At 36.0% G+C, this 20,256-nt stretch overlaps 3 protein-coding genes across 8 annotated transcripts; 1 reads left to right on the top strand and 2 right to left on the bottom strand.

The window, feature by feature from the left end:
* Positions 1-781: 781 nt before the first annotated feature.
* slc25a55a (solute carrier family 25 member 55a) lies at positions 782-5,447 on the bottom strand. Of its 3 annotated transcripts, none has more exons than XM_008408943.2 (10): positions 5,274-5,447; positions 4,550-4,661; positions 4,252-4,377; positions 3,893-3,948; positions 2,784-2,874; positions 2,587-2,705; positions 2,295-2,490; positions 2,027-2,181; positions 1,874-1,949; positions 782-1,781 (listed from the first exon to the last, which is right to left on the bottom strand). In XM_008408943.2, the coding sequence occupies exons 2-10, from the start codon at positions 4,567-4,569 to the stop codon at positions 1,622-1,624; spliced, it is 999 nt and encodes a 332-aa protein (XP_008407165.1). In that variant the 5' UTR covers positions 4,570-4,661; positions 5,274-5,447; the 3' UTR covers positions 782-1,621. The 3 variants fall into 3 exon arrangements, with proteins under 3 accessions (XP_008407165.1, XP_008407166.1, XP_008407167.1); XM_008408944.1 differs by lacking the exon at positions 5,274-5,447 and adding an exon at positions 5,062-5,150; XM_008408945.2 differs by lacking the exons at positions 4,550-4,661; positions 5,274-5,447 and having other exon boundaries at positions 2,784-3,566; positions 4,252-4,279.
* On the top strand, positions 5,150-20,033 carry slc5a8l (solute carrier family 5 member 8, like). 2 transcript variants are annotated; one of them, XM_008408948.2, is made up of 16 exons: positions 5,150-5,203; positions 13,641-14,032; positions 14,998-15,063; positions 15,315-15,366; positions 15,500-15,567; positions 15,883-16,037; positions 16,255-16,395; positions 16,478-16,607; positions 16,695-16,783; positions 17,048-17,160; positions 17,877-17,944; positions 18,053-18,139; positions 18,255-18,442; positions 19,178-19,287; positions 19,398-19,483; positions 19,585-19,731. In XM_008408948.2, exons 2-16 carry the CDS (start codon positions 13,679-13,681, stop codon positions 19,687-19,689), a joined length of 1,812 nt encoding a protein of 603 aa, XP_008407170.1. In that variant the 5' UTR covers positions 5,150-5,203; positions 13,641-13,678; the 3' UTR covers positions 19,690-19,731. The 2 variants fall into 2 exon arrangements, with proteins under 2 accessions (XP_008407170.1, XP_008407171.1); XM_008408949.2 differs by lacking the exon at positions 5,150-5,203 and adding an exon at positions 13,342-13,488 and having other exon boundaries at positions 19,585-20,033.
* On the bottom strand, positions 10,372-16,790 carry tshba (thyroid stimulating hormone subunit beta a). 3 transcript variants are annotated; one of them, XM_017304917.1, is made up of 3 exons: positions 16,707-16,790; positions 11,383-11,468; positions 10,372-10,887 (listed from the first exon to the last, which is right to left on the bottom strand). In XM_017304917.1, exons 2-3 carry the CDS (start codon positions 11,401-11,403, stop codon positions 10,609-10,611), a joined length of 300 nt encoding a protein of 99 aa, XP_017160406.1. In that variant the 5' UTR covers positions 11,404-11,468; positions 16,707-16,790; the 3' UTR covers positions 10,372-10,608. The 3 variants fall into 3 exon arrangements, with proteins under 3 accessions (XP_017160406.1, XP_017160407.1, XP_008407168.1); XM_017304918.1 differs by lacking the exon at positions 16,707-16,790 and adding an exon at positions 11,694-11,716; XM_008408946.1 differs by lacking the exon at positions 16,707-16,790 and having other exon boundaries at positions 11,383-11,576.
* Positions 20,034-20,256: the final 223 nt, after the last annotated feature.

Here is a 20,256-nt window from a genome sequence, read left to right as displayed (position 1 = left end):
ACAGAACGACGAGCCAGTCTGACTGCAAGATAATAGCTACAATCACAGCAACAGTTAAACTATTTAAAGCAACTGAAAATGTGACAAACCCATTTAAACTTGCCATCACGTGAACACTTGGGTGGCTTATTAGTCATAATACTGCCCAGTCTCCAGGACAACCATTAGACACAATGCCACCAGTTTCCCAACACCAATAAAAATGCATTGGGTCTGATAAACGCTGGAGGTGCTCTAAATGGAATGGTATGTTCTAGTCAGATAAGAGTAGCATTTAGTTTCTCAAACACTCCAGTTAGGATTGGTGTTAAAGGATTTTATTTTCCAATGTCCTTGTTAAAATTTATTTCACCGTGAATATTGTTAATTCCAGTACATTTTAAATATACACTGAAAATTATGAGGTTTTCCATTGCAATATTTACCCAAAGCAACAGTTTACCAGAAAAATTCAACCTTCTTCTATGAACTGCTTTTTGGTGAAACATTCTTGGTCAGGCTGGAGAGACCCAAAACACCCAGCCAAAAAATATTGTTGCGGTTTAATACTCCAACCTTATGTCTTCTAGAACAAGAAGCGTTGAAACGGTATACAAATATAATAAGCAGTGGTGCTAATAACTTAGGCACCAGCAATGACAGATCAATCCAACTTAAATGTACACAAAAGGTGAGATTTTTTTAAATTCAAGGAAAAAAAAACAACACACCAAGGGTAAGGACATTTTTACACCAAATAAAAATATTTGCATAAGAAAAAAAGCACATTATGCAACCAAAGTGAATGAAAAGAACATTTTAATGGATATAATGTGTAAAAAATCTATCACAGTAACAGTATGCAACAGTCATCTCTCACAGTATTCATGTTCAAGTGAATAATGCTACCTCCAAGAACCCAATTAATAAAATTCTGCTCTATTACAACATAATCCGGTGATATTTAGAATAATATAAATGTAAAGGTCTGAAGGGCGATTATGTACACAAACTTAATATGTATAATAATAGCACGTTTTGTAAAGGACAGGCAAACAATAACAGGATTTTGTATGAGGACGCTTTTTAAGGTTTGGTAACCTTCATGGTCCCACACCAGAAGGAAGGCTCAAGATCAAATAAACCAACTAAATATTATTAAAATAGCAGAATACAAAACACATTTACAGAATTAAAGCGTAAACTGGGCCCCATACATTTAGCCATCACAAATCTTATTTCTAAGTGGAAGGCTTTGTATGATGAGACATAAACAGAAACTGTAGGGAAAAATGTATATAAAATGAAAACCTGTTAATAATAATAATAATAATAATAACTTTTTTTTTTTTTTAATTGAAAAACTAAAACACAAAACTAGGTCTGAGTGAGTTCCTCTCCCTCATAGAGGGAATGTTTTGGGACTAGGACACAAGAACACTGTAATTCTGAGTCCACCACCTTAAAAAGTCAACAGATTCAAGTGCAAATGATGGGCTCAGTTGGTTTCAAAGTCACAAAAGTGTGCAAAGTGCGACACAGCTGTCAAGCTATAAAGATGATTTTTGTTTTTTGCTGTAAACTGATTGTAGCTGCCGGTAGTTACGCCACGCCCAGTGTTTAGATAGCCTGCTGATGCAGCTCAGACAGACAGGAAACTTGGAGAATAGTTGTCCAGGATATATTCACCAACACCAACAAAATACATGACCTGTGCAATTCCAAACAGAGGTGCAATGACCAGAGCACGGCAGCCTGCCCCCTTCAGGAAGGCGGACAGCCCCTCCTTCCTCATAATTTTACTGTCAAAACAGAAGGATGGGTATATTTAGAGCAACATATGACAGGGTAAGTATGCATCAGTAGATGGTGTGGAAAGAATGTGCCATCTTACCTCACACAATCCATAACTCCACTGTAGCTCTCCTCACTTGCTACTTTGTTGAGGGACTGCAGTCTGGTCTTCACCACTGCAAAGAGAAAGAGAACATTCTTTAAGACTTGTTGCTACTGGTATTTGATGACAAATGGATAAAACGAAACCTACCATCACAAGGGTTGACTGCAACTGCAGCAGTAGATCCTGCAACACACCCCGACAGGAAGGCCCAGTAGAAGGGCGATGACTCTGCAGGGCTGGGTTTGCCCAGTCGGTTCAGGTTGGCAAACAATGGGAAGTAAACAATAGAAAAGGGTACATCCCTGAAAGAAATAAAACAAAATCTTCATTAGTAAATATTAAACTTTTGATTTTTTTTCTCTTATATGGAGTGGGGGGGGGAGGAAAGCTGTTTTTGAATAAAAATGAGCTTCACCTCATGAGTGTTGCCCCCAGGCCCTTGTACAGGCCCTGGATGCCCTGTTTTTGCAGGAGTTCCTTCGCAATCTGCGTTGCCGACACGGCTCTTGTTGCAGGCATCACAGGACCCGAGTTGTACGAGCGACTCAGCACCGTGTTTGTCACCGCCAGCTTTGTGGGAGACATCATCACTGGTTTCTGTTGTTGGGCCGCTTGAACAAAAAAAAATATATATATAACACTTTAGAAACGTTAAAAATTAGGTTGTAGGATGAAGTACCTTCTCCGTTACTCAATGGTTTTCTTACCAATTCTGCCTGCATCCTGCAGCTGGATTTTGAGCATTTCCATGGGGGTAGTAACAATAACTTGGCACATGCCTGCACCACACCCTGCTAGCATTTCTTTGAATACTGTTAAGCCTTTTCTGTTAACAGAAAACAATGAGTCAGACATAAGTCGTGACACATCAAATTTCTGACAGATATTAGACAAATGCACTCACCCGTCCTTGGAAAGGTGATGGCGGAAGAGGTCATTAGCTGCCAGCTTGATGGCCTTCTCAGGGGTAACCAAAGTCAAGTTTACTGCTGCCCCTAAGGAACAAACAAATTCACAATTAGCATTGATGTCACAATCTAGTTTCCAATGACAGAGATACGACATTGCCTGTCAATATTTTTATAACATCATAAAATAGAACTCAACTTAAAGCTGCTTCAATAACTCTGGCAAAGCACATTATCTCATGAAACATTACACTTAAGCATCATTTTAAAGACAATGACAAGAAGACAGAAAAGGAAATGGTGGGGAATGAAACAAAGTTGGAGTCTAAAATTCAGACAAGTTTCTCTTCTTTTTAAAATGAGTCAAATAAAGTGTGTAAACATGTTAACGACAACACAGAAATTGAATTAAAAGTTGTTAGTGACGAGACAGGCTGACTTTAAGTCTACACATATTTCAGACTTTGGACAAACTTATCTGTTGTATTAAAACATTAAAAAAAATAAAATAAAATAGTTCAGACCAGATTAATTTGCAAGATCTAACAAAGACTGTAATGTTGGAGTCAAGGAAAGAACAAGCAATGACAGGTTGACAGGACAGTGAAGAGACAACCAAGTAGTTAATGACAGGAAGTCAAATTACAGAACAGATGGCAAAACATAAAACTTGAGCCTATAGTTTTAAGTAGAAGCAATATTGTAAGAACCATTAATATTTGCCTCCAGCGTGGCTGCGCCTTATCGGCTAGCCTTCAATATCCCAGGGGGACCCAAGTCTGTAATATGGAAAAACACAGATGCAAACAACAGCATTCCTCACAAGAGCAAACGCCTAGCCTAATGGTCTCCATTTTCTTTGCAGATTAAACACAACATTTAAAAAAAAAAAAAGAAAAACAGTGTGTGGTACCATATTTAACAGCATCAATAAATTGGAATTGGTTTTGACATTTACTTTGATTTTATTTCAAAAACCAAGAATAAAACTACTGCACAACAACTTGACACTGAGCTTACCATTTTCCTAAAATTAATCCTATGAAAATGGAACTTCCACATGTGCTAACCTAAAGCTTCTTAATAATCAGATGTATAATCTTACCTCTGTACATTCCAAAGTATCCCTCCGATCGAATAGTTTTGACAAGGCAGTCCATCCTTCATTAAACAAAAACAAAGATTACATAAACTTGCTGCACAAGGTAACAGAATATTCTAGAATATTGGTTTGGGCTGTAAAATTCCACAAAAATGAGCTGAGCGACTTCCTCAAAAAAAAACAGGAGCGTCAACAATGCACAGCTGTCACAATCCATCAGGTCAGGACACAGTGACTATGATTCCATTAATGCGTCATTGTGGAATTAAAAAGGATAGCACCAGATTAAACACAGACGTAGTAGATGTAATGCCCAGAGACCACATATCCGTGTTGTGTAGATTGTAGCTATAAATACTTACATGCTCTTGTAGACTTGCTGCCCACTTCTCTGGTTCTGTAACCTGGTCTTAGCCAAGTCAACGGGGAAGACACACGTAACCCCAACAATACCGGCAATACCGCCATTAATGAGTTTGGCAGGGAGGCTGAAAGGTAACAGAGAAAACTGTTTTACTAAAGCCTAATGAACACATTACCCATTTAAAATAATCAAAATAAAAAAAAATATCAAAAAGTAAAACTCTAAGATTACTTTTTATAGATAATTCTGTTGAGGTCAATATTATGAGGAGCAGGAAAACAGTGAATGAGACTTACCTAATCTGCTGCTGAGACATGCTGACTCTTATATGCCACAAGTGAAGATGGAAGATGCAAAAATGGAGAGATGTAGAATCAAGTGCTTGCAGTTAAGCTGGTAAGTAGTGTCCTGGAGAGATGAAACCAAAAAGTGAACAGAATCCTGAGTAGCCACAGACTTTTAAACGCTGAACTTATCCCACCCACCCAGAGCTGCAGGTTTAAACTTATCTATATGCCTCAGAGTCACATGGCTGTGATGTACCCACTCACCACAACATGGGGCTGATCTATTTACATTCCGGAACGCCTTAAAAGGGCATTCCCGCCTTTCCATAGAAATTTTACAGAAATGTACTGGCTAAAAGTAAGATAACTGGAGATCTAAAACACATTTCTTCGTAAGGAAAGTGACTACATATAGCACATATCTAAATTAGCAGGACATGGTTACTATATAATTTCAATAACTGAATTCTTTTTCCGGTATTAAATTATGATAAAAGTTTGACAGCAAATAATTTTCTTACTTCAAGACAAGTGAAAACGTGTCATGGTCGCAAACAATACTAACCAATCCTAAGACCTTACGGCGTTTGCTGTTTGATATAAAGAACAGCAACGTAAAGCATCCATTCAAATCATCACAGCCCGCAAAACTAAATAACACAGGTAAGAACTCAAATTCGATTATTTAAAAGATTTGTGATTCACTAAGACGTAAATATAGCAAGGTACTTACCAAATAATTGTCTTATGCAGCTTTAAGAAGTGTTTTAAGCCGTTAGTGTATTTCGTTTCCAACCTCTTTTCACCTCCGTTTTATAGCAATGAATAGACCGACTGGAAATTTCCACTGGTCTTATCATGACAAAGACTGTTAGAGCATACGCCTTAATGAAAACCAATCAGAGTTCAGATATCGCTCTTCGTTTCGTCCCCGTTGGCCGATCGATCTGTCAGTTAAAATGTTAAGCCAATCAGAGCGCGGAAAATGAAACGAGTGAGTAACTGGCTAGAACGAGGCAACTGGCGGGGGTTAAATGTAAAAAGAATCTATTGTTTAAAAAGCTCAAAATTTTATTTAAAATTAAAATGCATGAATAGAAAAGCTTGGGGCTAGACTCTCAAAATATATTTTTTTCATTCTTAACATATACTTCTAGTTTTGGGTCTAGTCACGGCTAATTTAAGATGAACTACTAAATTTGTCATGGCTGAAGAGCCCTGAGGTGTGGGTGTTGATGGATTCACAAAAGGGAACTAGATCTTTCTGTTCTCTATTCTATTCTACTCCGGATCAGCTTATAGTTTTACAAATGTACTTCTTTTTAGCAAAACATGTTTGTTTAAAGAACTCAATTTTTTAAATTTGTTTAGTTATGCAAAATAAAACTTATGGAAGCACCATTTTGTTTTCAGATGAATGTATTCATTCATTGATTGTTTTAAGGATTGTCTCCATGCGAATAAAGTTGTCATTCCTTCAAGAATAGTAATAGTAGTATAATAGGCTTATTTTAACAAGATTATATACTCTAGCCCTGCTTCCTTTTGACTATTCAACTTACAGTATAAATGAGAAAGATAGACATCTGGTTTAATGCCTATCTTTAAACAGATAGACATTATCTGGTATTTGTATTTTATATCTTTAAAAAAAACTTGGTGCTTTCGATAGCATTACTTTTATTTGAAAATTCCAGTGCTGATTATTTTAATATAATATACTAATCTATGTCCTTCCCTTCTTTTGCACTCTGCCAGAATGATTAAAACAGTATATTTCTTCATAGGTGCTGAAATGTAACTCTTAAGTATTGAGGATGTGCTTGCAGGTTTAGAATTTTACAGAAAATCTTCTTTATACTCAGTATATAAATAAATACTGCTAGAACACTGATAATATCTCCACTTTAAATTAATATGAATACCATACATCTTGCAGATATGATCTGTGTTTGGCAATCTGGTAAATTCTTCTAGAAAAGTTTCTGTTTTAGGTTACTGGAGACAGTTTGGAATTTTACAAGCTGAATGCTAAACACAGGAGGATTTTTCTGGAAAGGTTTGAAACATTTTCTGAGAAATTACCAGGAACCAGTTCTACGTATGTAACCAGGGGCTAAAAGCTTGTGTAACACAGAGGGGTGCACAGTATTTGCAAGTCAAGCAAGTACTCTTTGCAAAGCTGGCATCAACTTCAATCAGTTATTAGCATTAATAGACAACCAGTTGACACATGTGAACGAAAATTCAAACCAAGGCTTTAATAGGTTAAAGCCTTAATAAATTAAAAACATATTGGTCCAAGCAATGCAGTATTACATTAATCTTTGGTAAAGCTTTGGCGTTTTTGACAAGCATACAATTACACTGATTTTTTTCTTTTCCACCACTTAAATAAAATTGCATGCTGAAATCCTTGGTTCTCACACATTTAAAAAGTATCCAATGTGGCTCAGCAGCCAAATGTCGGATTCCTCATCTATTACAGCAACGTAACACAGCTGACTGACTAAAGGAAGCATAATCTGTTACTTCTTAGCTTACATGTGTCAGGTGTTACTCACTGAGCAAATACCAGGAGCAAATTTCTCAGGATCAAAAATATATTCCTGATGTAATACTAATCTGGTGATACACTGTAAGCTGTCAGGAGTTGCTTCAACATGTCACTGCTTTGCCCAGCGGAGTAAACCAAACGCAGTCAAAAGTGTATGATGTTTGACTGAAAAAGTGATCGGCATGTTCACCACATAGCTGGTCTCCGTGCAGTGCTGAGGCAGGCAAATTCCTTTGGAATCTCTGTTTCATCCTTTAGGTTAGTAGGGTTTACAAAACACAACTACAGCCAGGCAGTTTAAGCCCCGGTGACCTATCACCTGTTAGGTTTAAAAGTCATAGCCAAACAACTTTGTAAATCATATGAGTCTATTTTATTTTGAGTGCTTCCTTTTTACTCCAGTGTTTCAGCAGAAGTAGATTCAGGAAGAGAGAGATGATCTAGCTCAACTTGTTGGAACTTGAAAAAGAACGCATATTCGTAATTGCAGGTCTTTATAGGTTTTTGCACTTTGAACTGCTTGGTTACTGAAGTGTACTATGCACATAAACTTGACTTAACTTATGTTCTTGTGGGATTTTGTACGCAAACACATTTAGTCGTGAGTACAAACAAAGAAACAAATAAACAAACCCAACGTTAACTGTAGCAGTAGCGATTCAGGAAAAGAAAGTGAGAAGAGCAATTTATGAAGAAGTATTCAGTACATTATGAAATATTGTAGGATGAAGAAATTCTATCCTTTCTTTTCCTTTTCTGTTTAGCTTGCTTTGTAAAACCCTTTAGCTAATGCTTGGATTTGCAAAGTGCCATCATTTAAGTGGAGCTGAGCTGAGAGCTGCCTTCCATTCCACTTTTAGATACTGTAGGAATCTCCATTAATACCTGCTGTCTGAGAAGGACACACAATTTTTGGGTGCATGCTGCTAACCTCAGATATTATTCATTCACCTGGCACATTTAGCTTTAAAATAACCTTTTATTTTTACTAACTTTATGCCTGTGATTGGACGTACCGTAATATTAACATGTTGGAGGAGCCCAGGCAGAGTATGATAGGGAATCACTGGAAGGAGCTAAGGTTCAGGTTGATGACAATCCACAAAGACAAAGCATCAAAATACCAATACAAACATCCAAAATACAGTCAGCAACGACGAGAAGGGTTTGAATACATTGATGATGGTAGATATTTTTTGGTACAGATCATTTTATAGCTTGATAAATCATTTTCCACCTGCAATTTTTTTAAAAAATAAAATATGAGTGGCCAATGGAATTAAACTGAAACTGATCAATTGTAAGCGTTTCCTCTGGGATATCCTGATGTTGAAAATCACAATGGCCATACCTATTTTCATTTCTTCTCTTGTCTTTTAGAGAGAATCCATTCTAAAATCTAGACAGGTTAGACCAGTAACTTCACAAATATTCTCCCTCCTGTGTCACAAGACTTAAAGGTAGTGCTTATTTATGTCAGCTCACTCCAAAGCCAAACAGAGGATCAGGTTAGTTTTTAGGGTGCGTCATTGTGTACTTTGTAGAGCAGCTTTTAGCCTATATTTTCTTATAAACTGGATTTAATTTCTGGTTCTAAAATACATCTTCAACAAAGTTAATATAGACTTTAAACTTTGGCTCTTGGCAATTCCTTTTAACAAAATGCCAGGAACACTCTGGAAATCTAACTTGCGGCCCTTTTTTGCTTTTGTTATTTTATATTTAAGAAAATTTGTGAGAATCTGAGCTTTAGAACCAACAAAAACCATTGAAATGTCTTCATGTTTTAGGAAAATATATGTGAAAGCTTCATACAATCAGTGATTATGAAAGACCAATGTCACTTCACTCTAAAAAGTGTATTTGGGCTGCAGTTCATCTTATGGACTTATTTACATTAATTTCACTTAATTCTTTTGCTGTTGCTATGACAACTTACTTTTTTGTGTTCATTTAACTCAAAACTTACAAATCTTTAACCTAAAGGAACTTTTCACTTTGACTTTACTTAAAACAATTGAGTTCAATGCCAGTTTCGTATCCTATGTCTGACCAACTCAATTTATCATGATCATCCAACTCAATTCATTAAGTCCTTCCAACTCAATTTGCTAAGTTTTTACAACTTAATTCATAAGGAGGTTTAACATGACAAATTTAAGTCAACCTTACTCAAATCATTTATTTTCTTCTAATAAACATTTAAAACCTCGTTGACTTAATTCTACAGAAAGTCATCTCAAACTTTGAAGTAGTTCCAAACAAAATTTTAATGCTCTTTTTACAGTGTCCTCTAAATACACAAATCTTTTCCTTAAATGACCTTTTTACTTTGACTTTACTTGAAATAATTAAGTTCAATACCATATTTGTAACCCTCGTCTGACACCATGACTCAAGCTTACCAGGGACAGATTCCCTTAGTGACTGTGGCTCTGTGGGTAGAGTCATCATCTTGTGACTGCAAGGCTGTAGGTTCGATTCCAGCTTCCTCCTACCACATGTCAATGTGCCCTGGGCAAGGCATTTAACCCCAAGTTGCCTCCCGATCGGCACATTAAGTGAATGTGACTCTAGTGTAAAGTGCTTTCAGTGGTCAAAATGTGGAAAAGCGCTATATATGTTTATTTACCATTTTTGAAGTAAACTAAATGATTTGAGTAAGACTGACTTAAATCTGTTATCTTAAACATACTTAATACATTTGTTAAAAATAAATTAACAAATTGGGTTGGATGATTATAATATATTGAATTGGTTAAACTTAATAAATTCAGTTGGATAAACTTAATTGAATTGCTTGTTACCTATAGAAGCAATTCAATTAAGTTGGTTCAACTATTTTCTTTTTAGAGTGACTTCACCCTGGAAGATGACTTTATGAAACATTGTCTCACTCAAAATTCTGAGTTATTTATAGTCTCCAGCTGTCTCTGAAACTCCCTTTGTGGACAGTCTACTAGCATAAACCCCATTTAGGATGAGACATAGACGCTGCTAACAAACAGACGTGTTAAATGTGCTGTTTAGAAGAGCCTGTAAACAGTGGGCCAAGTCTTTCAGATTTTATATCCATCTGTTTAACCCCATTCAAAAGAGTTGTGTCAACAATCACATACTTCTCTGAATGACTTCACAGGTAAATATAGAATCAGGAGGTGACCTGCTGACGTAAACAGCCTCGGGTTTGTTATGTAGTAAACACACAGCTACGTTAAGAAACAGAATGTGATTAATTCAAGGACATCTGATTCAGAGAGCCATTTAGATGATGCAATTTTAATTGGTTTTTATTCAGAGAATCTATTTAATAGTAAATAATAAAAGTCTGGAAGAAAGAGTATGGAAACGATGCTAAGAAAAACATGTGGAATCAACTGTAAACTAAGATGTCAAACTATAGCTTTATTAGTCAACAATCAGATTAAATAGAATGAAACAGTGCAAACCATCTACGGTCTATTATAAGATAAGAAGTAAAAGCCTTTATTTTCTTACATAAACAGAAGGATTAAAATGGGATCATGTAGTTGCTTTGACCAGGATAAGGATAAACGCGCCTGACTGGTTTAGCACAGTTAGCATCGTAGCTGTAGACTCTGCGTGTGCATTCATCCCTTTCAGTTCTGCAGGCACCACAGTGGCAGCTGATAGCTACTGGGTAGGTATATGCAGGGTTGGAGTCGATAGCACAGCCAGGCAGAATGACTGTGCGATATTCCACCTTATCATAGGTGCAGCTTCTCTGAACAACAAAGCGTGAGCGGAAAATATCCCTCATATTGCTGTCCTGCGTGATACACAAACACATGGGAAACAGCTGATGAATGAACCTGTGAAAAACTCATTTGACTGGGACACAAACATACAAAGAGTGTGTATCTATATTTGAGTTTCCAAATAATATACTAGAAATAACAGCTAATCGTACCAAATTTATGAGTAAAATAGAAAACTGGCCAACAAAGTTTTGTCAGAATGACGAATCAAAAACTACACGAGTACTATGTTTGAGACTGTAACTAACAGACTTAGGTCATAGCAGAAGTGATCAATCCATTTTTATTTTTCTCAACACAGTCAGGAAATGCATTTTCTCTCAGCATGTTTTTACTCATTTTGATCAAAAATGTGTTTTTAAACTTATACAGAATTGAAATCTGACGATTCTGAGTAAAATAGCTCATCGTGGGGTTTACATTATATGACATCTGTGCAACAAACTTACTTTTTTCATACAGTAAAATTAATAGCCTTTTCTCTGTTACTACAAAGAAATACATACCCTTGTGAAGCAAACTCCCATGCAGATAGTAGTGTTGATCGCCACACAATAGTCACATTCTGGCTTTTCCACGAACAATGTGAACTCTGTGGGAAGACACATGGGAACAACTGGATAAATCAGCAGAAAAAGAACCCAGCAGCTGAACGCTGATGTCTCCATTTTCAGCCAGGTGGTTTTCCCTTAACCAGGTTTGTTCCTGCAAAGTAATGGAAGACAAGCAAAGCAAAAACAAAAAACGTAGGATTACATCAAATGACTTTTCTTTTCTTTGTTCAAAAGAATCAAGTTAAAGAGATGCAGTCACTTACAGATTTAGTAATGTTCTGAGTCTGAACATTCTAGATGAATTGTAGATATATATACAAACATAATCTAATCCATGTTAATCCAAACTATTATCTTCTATCTGTGACGAAAGAGGTGCACTGAACATTTAGCCCATTTCGTAGATGACATGAACATATTGATGTTCTTAATGAATAACATAATGAAAACAACAATGTAATTATGTCCGAAAGCAGTCTCTAATTCACTGACCACTAGGTGTCACAAAGTGCCACAAATCTTGTGCTGGAAACAATGTATAAGTTATGAGGGGTTACATAAGTTAAAGAGTGGGTTTAACCACTTTATTCAAAACAAATCAGCCTTTTTTGGATTAAAAATTAACAGAAGTTAAGATGCAATAATGTCTTTGTGTGCGTTCCTGTGTGTCTGAATTACGTTTTTGGTTGTTGTGAGTTAAAAACTGATGTCAGCAAAGATGTAAGCTGGTAAAAACAAATTAGCAGAGCATGTACTTTTCATTCAGGTTTATCTAATCTGCTTTCACAATGGGAATTGGCAGTGAATCCATTTTTCACAAAAAACTACTGACAAATAAAAACTAGAAAAAACACCCACCCAACAAAAGCTTTATACACGGACCTCTTATCTGTAATTTTGAGTAATGATTGGCCAGACTAGTAAAAGTGTCTTGGAAACATTAAGTGATTATGAAGCAAAATGCAGCAGTTTTGAACGCACTGATGTTTCGGTGCTTATCTGTTATTAGTTTTTAGTTCACTTGGATTCATATGGACAAACAAACAGTGAATGTGTTCCAAGTAAAATGGACATGTTGAAAAGGTTATACTCATTCCTCTCTTAGGTCACAATTGTTTAGACAGTATTGTCAACATCTCATTTTATTTATCTTTGCAGAATATTAGCCTTATCCTTTATCAGTGACAAAGAATAATGCATGTCCGAGTGTGAATCGGCATTAGCGTAAAAGGGTATCTCATTGCTTCTGTGCAGGTGTTATAAATCTTACATTATAACCTGTCATTTTTATTAAACGCTTAGATTATTGTTGCTTGTTCTACAGTTAATTCTTACAAAACAGACATTAAAATATGAAATCTCATGGTAGCAAAAACATATTTGACATATACACAAAAAAAAACCAAAGCTTTAACCTTTATAAATAATATGTCTGCATTTATACATTTCTGTTCTAAGCTGAATATTCATTTTACAAATTAGTCATTATTTTGAAGTAATATGCTGAAAATGTAATGAAAGATGACAACACTAAATAAAGAAATATTATCACAAGTGACAACATGATATTGCGGAAGGAGTGAAGACCAAACCCTGAAGACTCAGCTTTCCCTCCCCCTTGAATTTTTTATTTAACCAAAAGGTACTGTGTAACCAGGAGGCACAAACAAACCTACCATCAATGTGTCACTGCATCACTTTATTTTACACAGAAAATAGATTTATTGTCAGCAAAGAACCTTTTAATTGTCACCAGTGCGCAACCAGAGACGCACCAACACAAACAAACAGATTTCTTTTATAATCTCTGAAATTATGCCAGGCTTCACTGCCTTGTGTCCTTGATGGATCATTAACCTAAGTGAACTAATCTTTATTGTCTGCTGAATGCATTAAAGCTGACCAGACAACTTCCAGTTGCACGAGAGGTAGTTTAACTATCAATGAACTACTGATCACTGAAGTGACAAAGTTAAGGTAAGGTAGAACTGAAGTCTTTAAGTGTTTGGAAGCATCAACACTTTGTGAAGGTTTGAGGAGAGATTTTTAAGAGTAGAGGTAAGTTAAATGAATTTTACAATTTATTCATTAAAAAAGCATCTTCTTTTTTGTCTTCAGTGTAGAGTTTTTTATAATGCTTATGATGTTTTACATATACCTTCAGCAAGATTGTATTTTGCAAATATTATATTTTTTTACTGTGATTTTAGGTTCAAAGAAACTCTTCCACCCATTTCGTAAATCAACAATGGTTGGAACAGGTGGCCCAGTACCCACTTTCTCTCCTTGGGATTATGTGGTTTTTGCTGCAACGATTCTGGGAGCAGCCAGCATCGGCCTTTTCCAAGCCATCCGGGGCCGGAAGGAGAACAGCAGTACAGAGTTTTTGTTAGGTGGACGACAAATGACAGCTGTGCCAGTCGCCATGTCCCTGACAGCCAGCTTCATGTCTGGCATCACAGTCATTGGCACACCTTCAGAGGCATACCGGTTTGGTCTTGCCTTCTGGCTCTTTGGTTTTTCTTATGCTATCATGTCTGCCATCACTGCTGAATTATTTGTACCGATGTTCTACCGACTGGGGATCACCAGTGCCTATGAGGTAGGAACATGCTACACATTCTAAACTATTGTATAGTAGGAGAAAGCTGCAGTAGAAAAAGAAATCTCAGGAAACAGCAAAGCTATAAAAGTGTTTTTAGAGGAGAATCATACTTTTGAATTTTAAGCAACAATCTATCATGTTTACAGCATTTTTAAGGTTTTTAAAAATATATTTTTAAGTTTGGTAGCATCTGACTATTTTCTTTGTTAAACCATCTAACGATAAACTGTCACTGGGCTAAAAAGGCTCTTAAGGTTATTCTGTAGGTAGGTACTGTGTTAGTAACAGCATGCCAAAAAACACAATGTCTTCAAAACAACTTTGGTTGAATCAGAACAAGCCCAAGATAGCACACTTTGACTGGGACAAAATACCTTTTATCTTTTTTAAGATTAGCAAAAAACAAGAAAATAAACACAATATTAAAGCTAGGGCTTCAAGAAACTAAAAAAAGTCTAGAAAAGCCTAATCCTTAATATATAAGGATGAGGCATTTGTCAGGTATATCAGCTCATTTATTTACTTTTGTCAAGATCCTTACGGTACTGAACTCATAGTTTATCAAAGTATTTATTATTGTTGTTGCAAGAACAGGACCATTAAAAAAATGCTTAAGTTCTGGAAATATAGATAGATTGCTACAAGCTTTTTGACATTTTCTGAGTAAGACATCGCAGTGTGAAAGTACTGTTTAGATGCTTAAATAATTTATGACTCACCTTTTCTGGGTTTGCAAAATGAGTAAAAAAGTCAGATAAAAGATATAAGTTAAATGCTAATATGAGATCTGAAAAACACAAGAAAAAAAATCTCAAGATCATATAAAATGAAATACAAATCCTGGAAATTTACCGAAAACGGGGACACAATTGCACATTGTTTTTCAAATTTTCAATATGCCTGGAATGATGGCATAGTTATTTGAGTGGTGTTGATATGTGGATTTTATTTTTCATCTCTAGTACCTGGAACGGCGCTTTAATCGGATAACCCGGATGACCGGAACATCCATGTACATTGTGCAAACGGTAACCCATGCATTCTTAATTAAAATAGGATAATAAATTGGAACAATCATAAATATTAAGATAACTGTTGCAATATAAAAATAAAAAAAGATTTTAAATAATTTTATGACGCACATTTAAAACAACAAACAACATCTGTTCTTTTCTCATTTTGACCTCATGCATTACTGATTGTAGATACCTGTGCCATGACGATATAAATATGACCACATTGTGTTTGGAACTAATTCATTAATGGTCCTGCTTTTCAGGCTCTCTACACGGGCTTAGTTATTTATGCTCCAGCTCTTGCACTAAACCAAAGTAAGTCTTAACACAAAAAAGCTTGGTTTGATCTTCTCGTACAGATACAGCTGTCATATATCCAAAAGAAAAGATAGCAGAAAGTTACAAAATGTATATTTATTTATAATGGAGAATTTTCCAAATTGTTTAGTTACCGGGCTGGATCTCTGGGGAGTGTTGGTGGCAACGGGGGCAGTGTGCATCATCTATTGTACTTTGGTTCGTATTGTCTTATTCTTTCAAAAATAAGTATCTATTGGACATTATTTAATTCATGTTTGAAATAAATTAAATGGAGAATGGGATCTTTAACTCAAAGTTTGCTATTCTGTTCTTTTGGGTTCTGCCAAAAAATACTGCATTTGAGCTCTGAGGTTCTCATCATATTGGAGTTTGTGATACAACTGATATTCATTATTCAGTTCATAGTATGCATGTTTAGTGAACCATATCCTTGATCAAGCCATGAACATTCAAGAGTGTCCTAAATTAGCATCAAACCTGCCTTGTCTGATCATATGAATTCTGTCACAGGGTGGCCTGAAAGCAGTTATCTGGACAGACGTACTGCAGATGGTGATCATGCTGGCAGGATTTGTAGCTGTAATAGCAAGAGGAGCCGTAGTACAAGGAGGTCTATCAACAATTTGGGAAGATGCTGCAAAAGGAGGCCGACTGGTAGCTTTTGAGTATGTTAACAACTCTCATTTTAAATACTTTTTGACATCAAAAGAGCCTCTTTTTCCAAATCGGAGTATTCAAGATATTCAAGAAAACCTGAATAGACTTGAATAGAATACCTGCTAATTTAGCAAAATATAAAAAAAGAAAGCTGAAAGCAAAAAAAGCTGTGCCGTGTTTGGACATGTTCTAAGCTCTCTCTCTCATTGTTGATCTTTTCCACAGCTTTGACCCAGATCCTCTAAAGAGGCACACTTTCTGGAGTATTGTGGTTGGTGGTAGCATAATGTGGGTGTCCATCTACTCAATTAACCAGTCCCAGGTGCAACGCTATATCTCCTGCAAAACTTTGGGACAAGCCAAGTTGTAAGCATCACTCAAATAAAATGCAAATAACCCTCTGGCAGTGAGCAAAGATTCAAGCACTAACAGGTCATGTTTCCCTCAGGTCTCTGTATATCAACATGGTTGGTTTATGGATGACAGTGAGTCTTGCTATGTTCTCTGGTCTTACGATGTACTCCATTTACAAGAACTGTGACCCACTTTCAAATGGGGATATAGGTACTTCTGACCAGGTAACTATCATCCCATGCACAGTATGCTTTTTAATTGGGTAACAAAGCACTGATTAACAATAGTATTCGTTTGTATTTGTGAACCAGCTGCTGCCATACCTTGTGATGGATATTCTTTCAGTCTATCCTGGAATTCCAGGTCTGTTCGTGGCTGCTGCTTACAGCGGTACCCTCAGGTAAGGCTTGAGACAAAGAAGAAATAAAAATGTAATTACTTCCAGAAATTATGCTGTGATAAGGAAATGTTTCTTCCTGATAAGAGGTAAATTTAAACTATAAAACACTCAAGACACGACTTTGTCTAACCAACAGATAAGTGTGTGCTAAGACATCAAACATAGAAAATTGCATTCCACCTTGTACTAATCTTTGCAGCCATTTGCATTTATCCATTTCTGATTTGTTAAGTTTCTGAAACTTTACCTTTGCACTTCTTTCAGCACGGTGTCCTCCAGTATTAATGCTCTTGTTGCTGTCACTGTGGAAGATTTCATTTTTCCATTCTACAAAGATTTCACACAGAAACAAGTGACCTGGATGAACATGGGCCTGAGTGAGTTCTACCTACCTACCTGCCTGCCTACTTACCAATCTATCTATCTAGATGGACGGACAGCAACCACAAAGTACAACATTAGCTGTTGACTCCTTACAGTTAAGACCAACAAAAAGCCACAATTGACATTATTTATAATCTCAGCGGTTGTTTTCATTGGTAGATAACAGTCTGAACTTTCAGTACAATGTATGATTCTAAATTAATCACAAATATATGACTGCTGCTTTAACAACTGTGGATAGAGCAGTCACAGCACTGACTTTCCACAAGCTGAATTGCACAAGGCTGGATAACTTGGAGCAGACAGGTTAACATGTAGTTTTTGTCTTTACTGATTTACTGAGAAATGCATAAGCAGGTAACTTGGTTCTCAGAAATTTTTTTAAAACCCAAATGAAGGGCTGGGTTCTCTTTGTGAGAGAAATTTGATATACCTGACGTGACTTAATATAAAAATGTATTAGGTAGGCCTGTCTGCACAGGAAAACGCATACATTTTTAAATTTGCTTGGCTGCATGGCCTAATAGTTGATGTTCATTAGTACTTCCTAATCAAAATATCTAAATTAAAAAACAAATTAGAATAGAATAGAAATGCCCTTTCTGTGCAACCGCAGCAAAGTGGTGATAAAACCGTTGCTGATTTTAATCTTTGCCTAAGTTTGACAGCTTTTTTTTAATTATTATTATTTTATTTTGCCAACACCCAGGTGTATTTTTTGGAGGCGTGTGTATTGGAATGGCTGGAGTTGCTTCAGCAATGGGAAGTGTTCTGCAGGTAAAATTATGTTAGAATAAAGCAATATTGTTACAGTTAATTATAGTTCTACAGCACCATCAAGTGGTACTTCTTAAGCACTACAAATTAACGTTTTTCTATTTTCAGGCAGCTCTATCCATATTTGGCATAATCGGTGGACCTCTTCTTGGCCTCTTTCTATTAGGCATGTTTTTCCGCACAGCAAACTCAACAGTGAGTATTTCATTGATCTGAAATGTTTTCTTGCACAACTGAACCTTAAGAAAACAGAAAATATGCAGTAGCAAAACAGGAATGTGGAAGTTGACAGGTCATATTTACCTTTCAGGGAGGACTGGGAGGATTGGTCACTGGTCTGGCGTTCACTTTGTGGGTGGGAATTGGAGCTCTGCTTTACCCTCAAACAGCTAACAAGACACTTCCCCTTCCCCTCACCACTGTTGGCTGCAATAAAACAGTGGACCTCAACAGCACAACAGCAGCTCCATGGACCAGCCCAGCAAATCCGACTCCAGAGTTAGTATTTTTTTTACAAAACAGAAACCTGCTTGTAAAACAATTTTGTTTGTTTGTTTCTTCTTTCTTTTTGCAACAATGTTTTTTTCTTATGGAAATTAAAGTCAGACAGGAAATTATTCAGGCTTTAAAATCTGATCTGAAATATGTAATTCATCACTAAAAATTAAGCTTTGAGACATGTAATAACAGCAACAATAGTTTTTCTATTTTGTTTTGCTTCATTCTTCTTATACCCCTATCAGGTGTAACATTATGATCCTGATTGTTTATGCTCAGCAGATCGCAATGCAGTTGTCTACTCCGAAATCTTATCAGTAATGTGAACTAAGGTAGCTCAGCAGTTTAATCAGACCAAATGAGCCAGTAGTGAATCAGTGAGCATTGACCAGATCTCTCCTGTTCTTTTCTTGTTTCAATTTGAAAAGATACTGACCATATGGCCTTTGACAAACTTGCTTAAATCCTTATGCCTGTCCGTGTTTACTACTTTGCAATGGTCACTTGAGTATGAGTGTAACACGCTCTAATTGAGTAAAACATACATAAACATGTGGCAAAACCTTAAATTCATTTAATTTATCTTCTATTTCTAGACATATATGTTACTTTCAGATCTTTTAACTGGTATTATGTCTTTCAGTTGGATTTAGTAGGAGTGAAATTCTTACTTATCAGCAGTTGTTTTAAGTACATTTTGCAGGAAGGCAAAATACTAAATCGATTCATTTTTAGTTTCAGGCCTCCTTTAGCAGACTCCTGGTACTCTCTGTCCTATCTCTACTTTTCCCTTTTTGGCATGCTGACCACAATGGTGTCTGGCCTGCTCTTGAGCATAGTCACTGGTAAGGGTTTACTTCTTGAGGCTTTACTTTAAACAGACTAAAAGTAAATATGTTTAATTTAAATGGCCGATCAAAGGTAAAACAACAATGCGATTATGTCTGTTTTACAGGCGGATGCAAGCAAAAGAAGATGAACTCTGATCTCTTTGTGAGGAGGAGTGATTTGATGTGCTTCAGTGGTTGCAACAATTCAAAGGTAAAATGCTGACCTCGTCATGTTGTTAGCTAATTAGTAACAGTTTACCAAGTATGCTGTTTTAATGTTCCTAATCTGACACTATTGTTAACTTCCTGCAGGTATCTGATGAAATCGAAAAAGTTGCAACAGACGTTCACATGGGAGTTGACAGCAAAACATTTATGGAGATGGATGTAAAGAAAGAATATGCCACAAAACTATAATGCTATTATCTTTACTCACTTTATTAAACGCATCTAAAATAATTTATGGATTTTTTGTACAAAAAAAAAGCAACGATATTGTCTGTCATTGATCATATTGAAAACTTGCTACATTTTATCTACTATTTACGCTCGAGTAAAAAGATCAAAGTCAAAAACCATGATGTTCCTTATTAAGTACTTCAAACAACAAGGCATTCAACAGCACCAGGTTATCATGTCTTTGTTTGTGTTGATTAAGATGCCTTCTATTTTTTTGCTTTAGTGGTTTTGTTGCATTATTGCTATGTAACCTTTGCCATTTGTTGTTTTTCTAGATGATTTTTAAAAACATATTTACCTGACATGTATTCTGCTTTTTACTCTGAAGTAGAAATACACTTACTGCTGTTTTTAAAATATGTTGAAAGGCGTAATTGTTTTGTACTTTGACTTCTGTTTATTTTTCTATGAAAACTGTGCACACTTTATGAAAAATCTGAAAAATATTCCTACTTATTAATACATATTTTCTACTGTTAAATTTACCAAGACTTCAAATGTTCACATACATTCACATAAACTCAC

The sequence above is a fragment of the Poecilia reticulata genome, linkage group LG5 (assembly GCF_000633615.1).
Source record: "Poecilia reticulata strain Guanapo linkage group LG5, Guppy_female_1.0+MT, whole genome shotgun sequence".
Lineage (NCBI taxonomy): Eukaryota > Metazoa > Chordata > Actinopteri > Cyprinodontiformes > Poeciliidae > Poecilia > Poecilia reticulata.
Note: the sequence above shows the minus strand (reverse complement) of the source record. Positions and strands in the feature narration are given on the sequence as shown.

Excerpts from the sequence above, each read along its gene's own strand:
- slc5a8l (XM_008408949.2), top strand. The coding sequence starts at position 13,679 with ATGGTTGGAACAGGTGGCCCAGTACCCACTTTCTCTCCTTGGGATTAT. Across the intron at positions 15,064-15,314 it reads CCATGTACATTGTGCAAACG|GCTCTCTACACGGGCTTAGT; the intron begins GTAACCCATGCA and ends CCTGCTTTTCAG. Across the intron at positions 18,443-19,177 it reads CCAGCAAATCCGACTCCAGA|TTTCAGGCCTCCTTTAGCAG; the intron begins GTTAGTATTTTT and ends ATTCATTTTTAG.
- tshba (XM_008408946.1), bottom strand. The coding sequence starts at position 11,544 with ATGGAGACATCAGCGTTCAGCTGCTGGGTTCTTTTTCTGCTGATTTAT. Across the intron at positions 10,888-11,382 it reads TGGGAGTTTGCTTCACAAGG|GACAGCAATATGAGGGATAT; the intron begins GTATGTATTTCT and ends TGTATCACGCAG.
- slc25a55a (XM_008408943.2), bottom strand. The coding sequence starts at position 4,569 with ATGTCTCAGCAGCAGATTAG. Across the intron at positions 4,378-4,549 it reads ATGTCTCAGCAGCAGATTAG|CCTCCCTGCCAAACTCATTA; the intron begins GTAAGTCTCATT and ends GTTACCTTTCAG. Across the intron at positions 3,949-4,251 it reads CAGCAAGTCTACAAGAGCAT|GATGGACTGCCTTGTCAAAA; the intron begins GTAAGTATTTAT and ends TGTTTAATGAAG.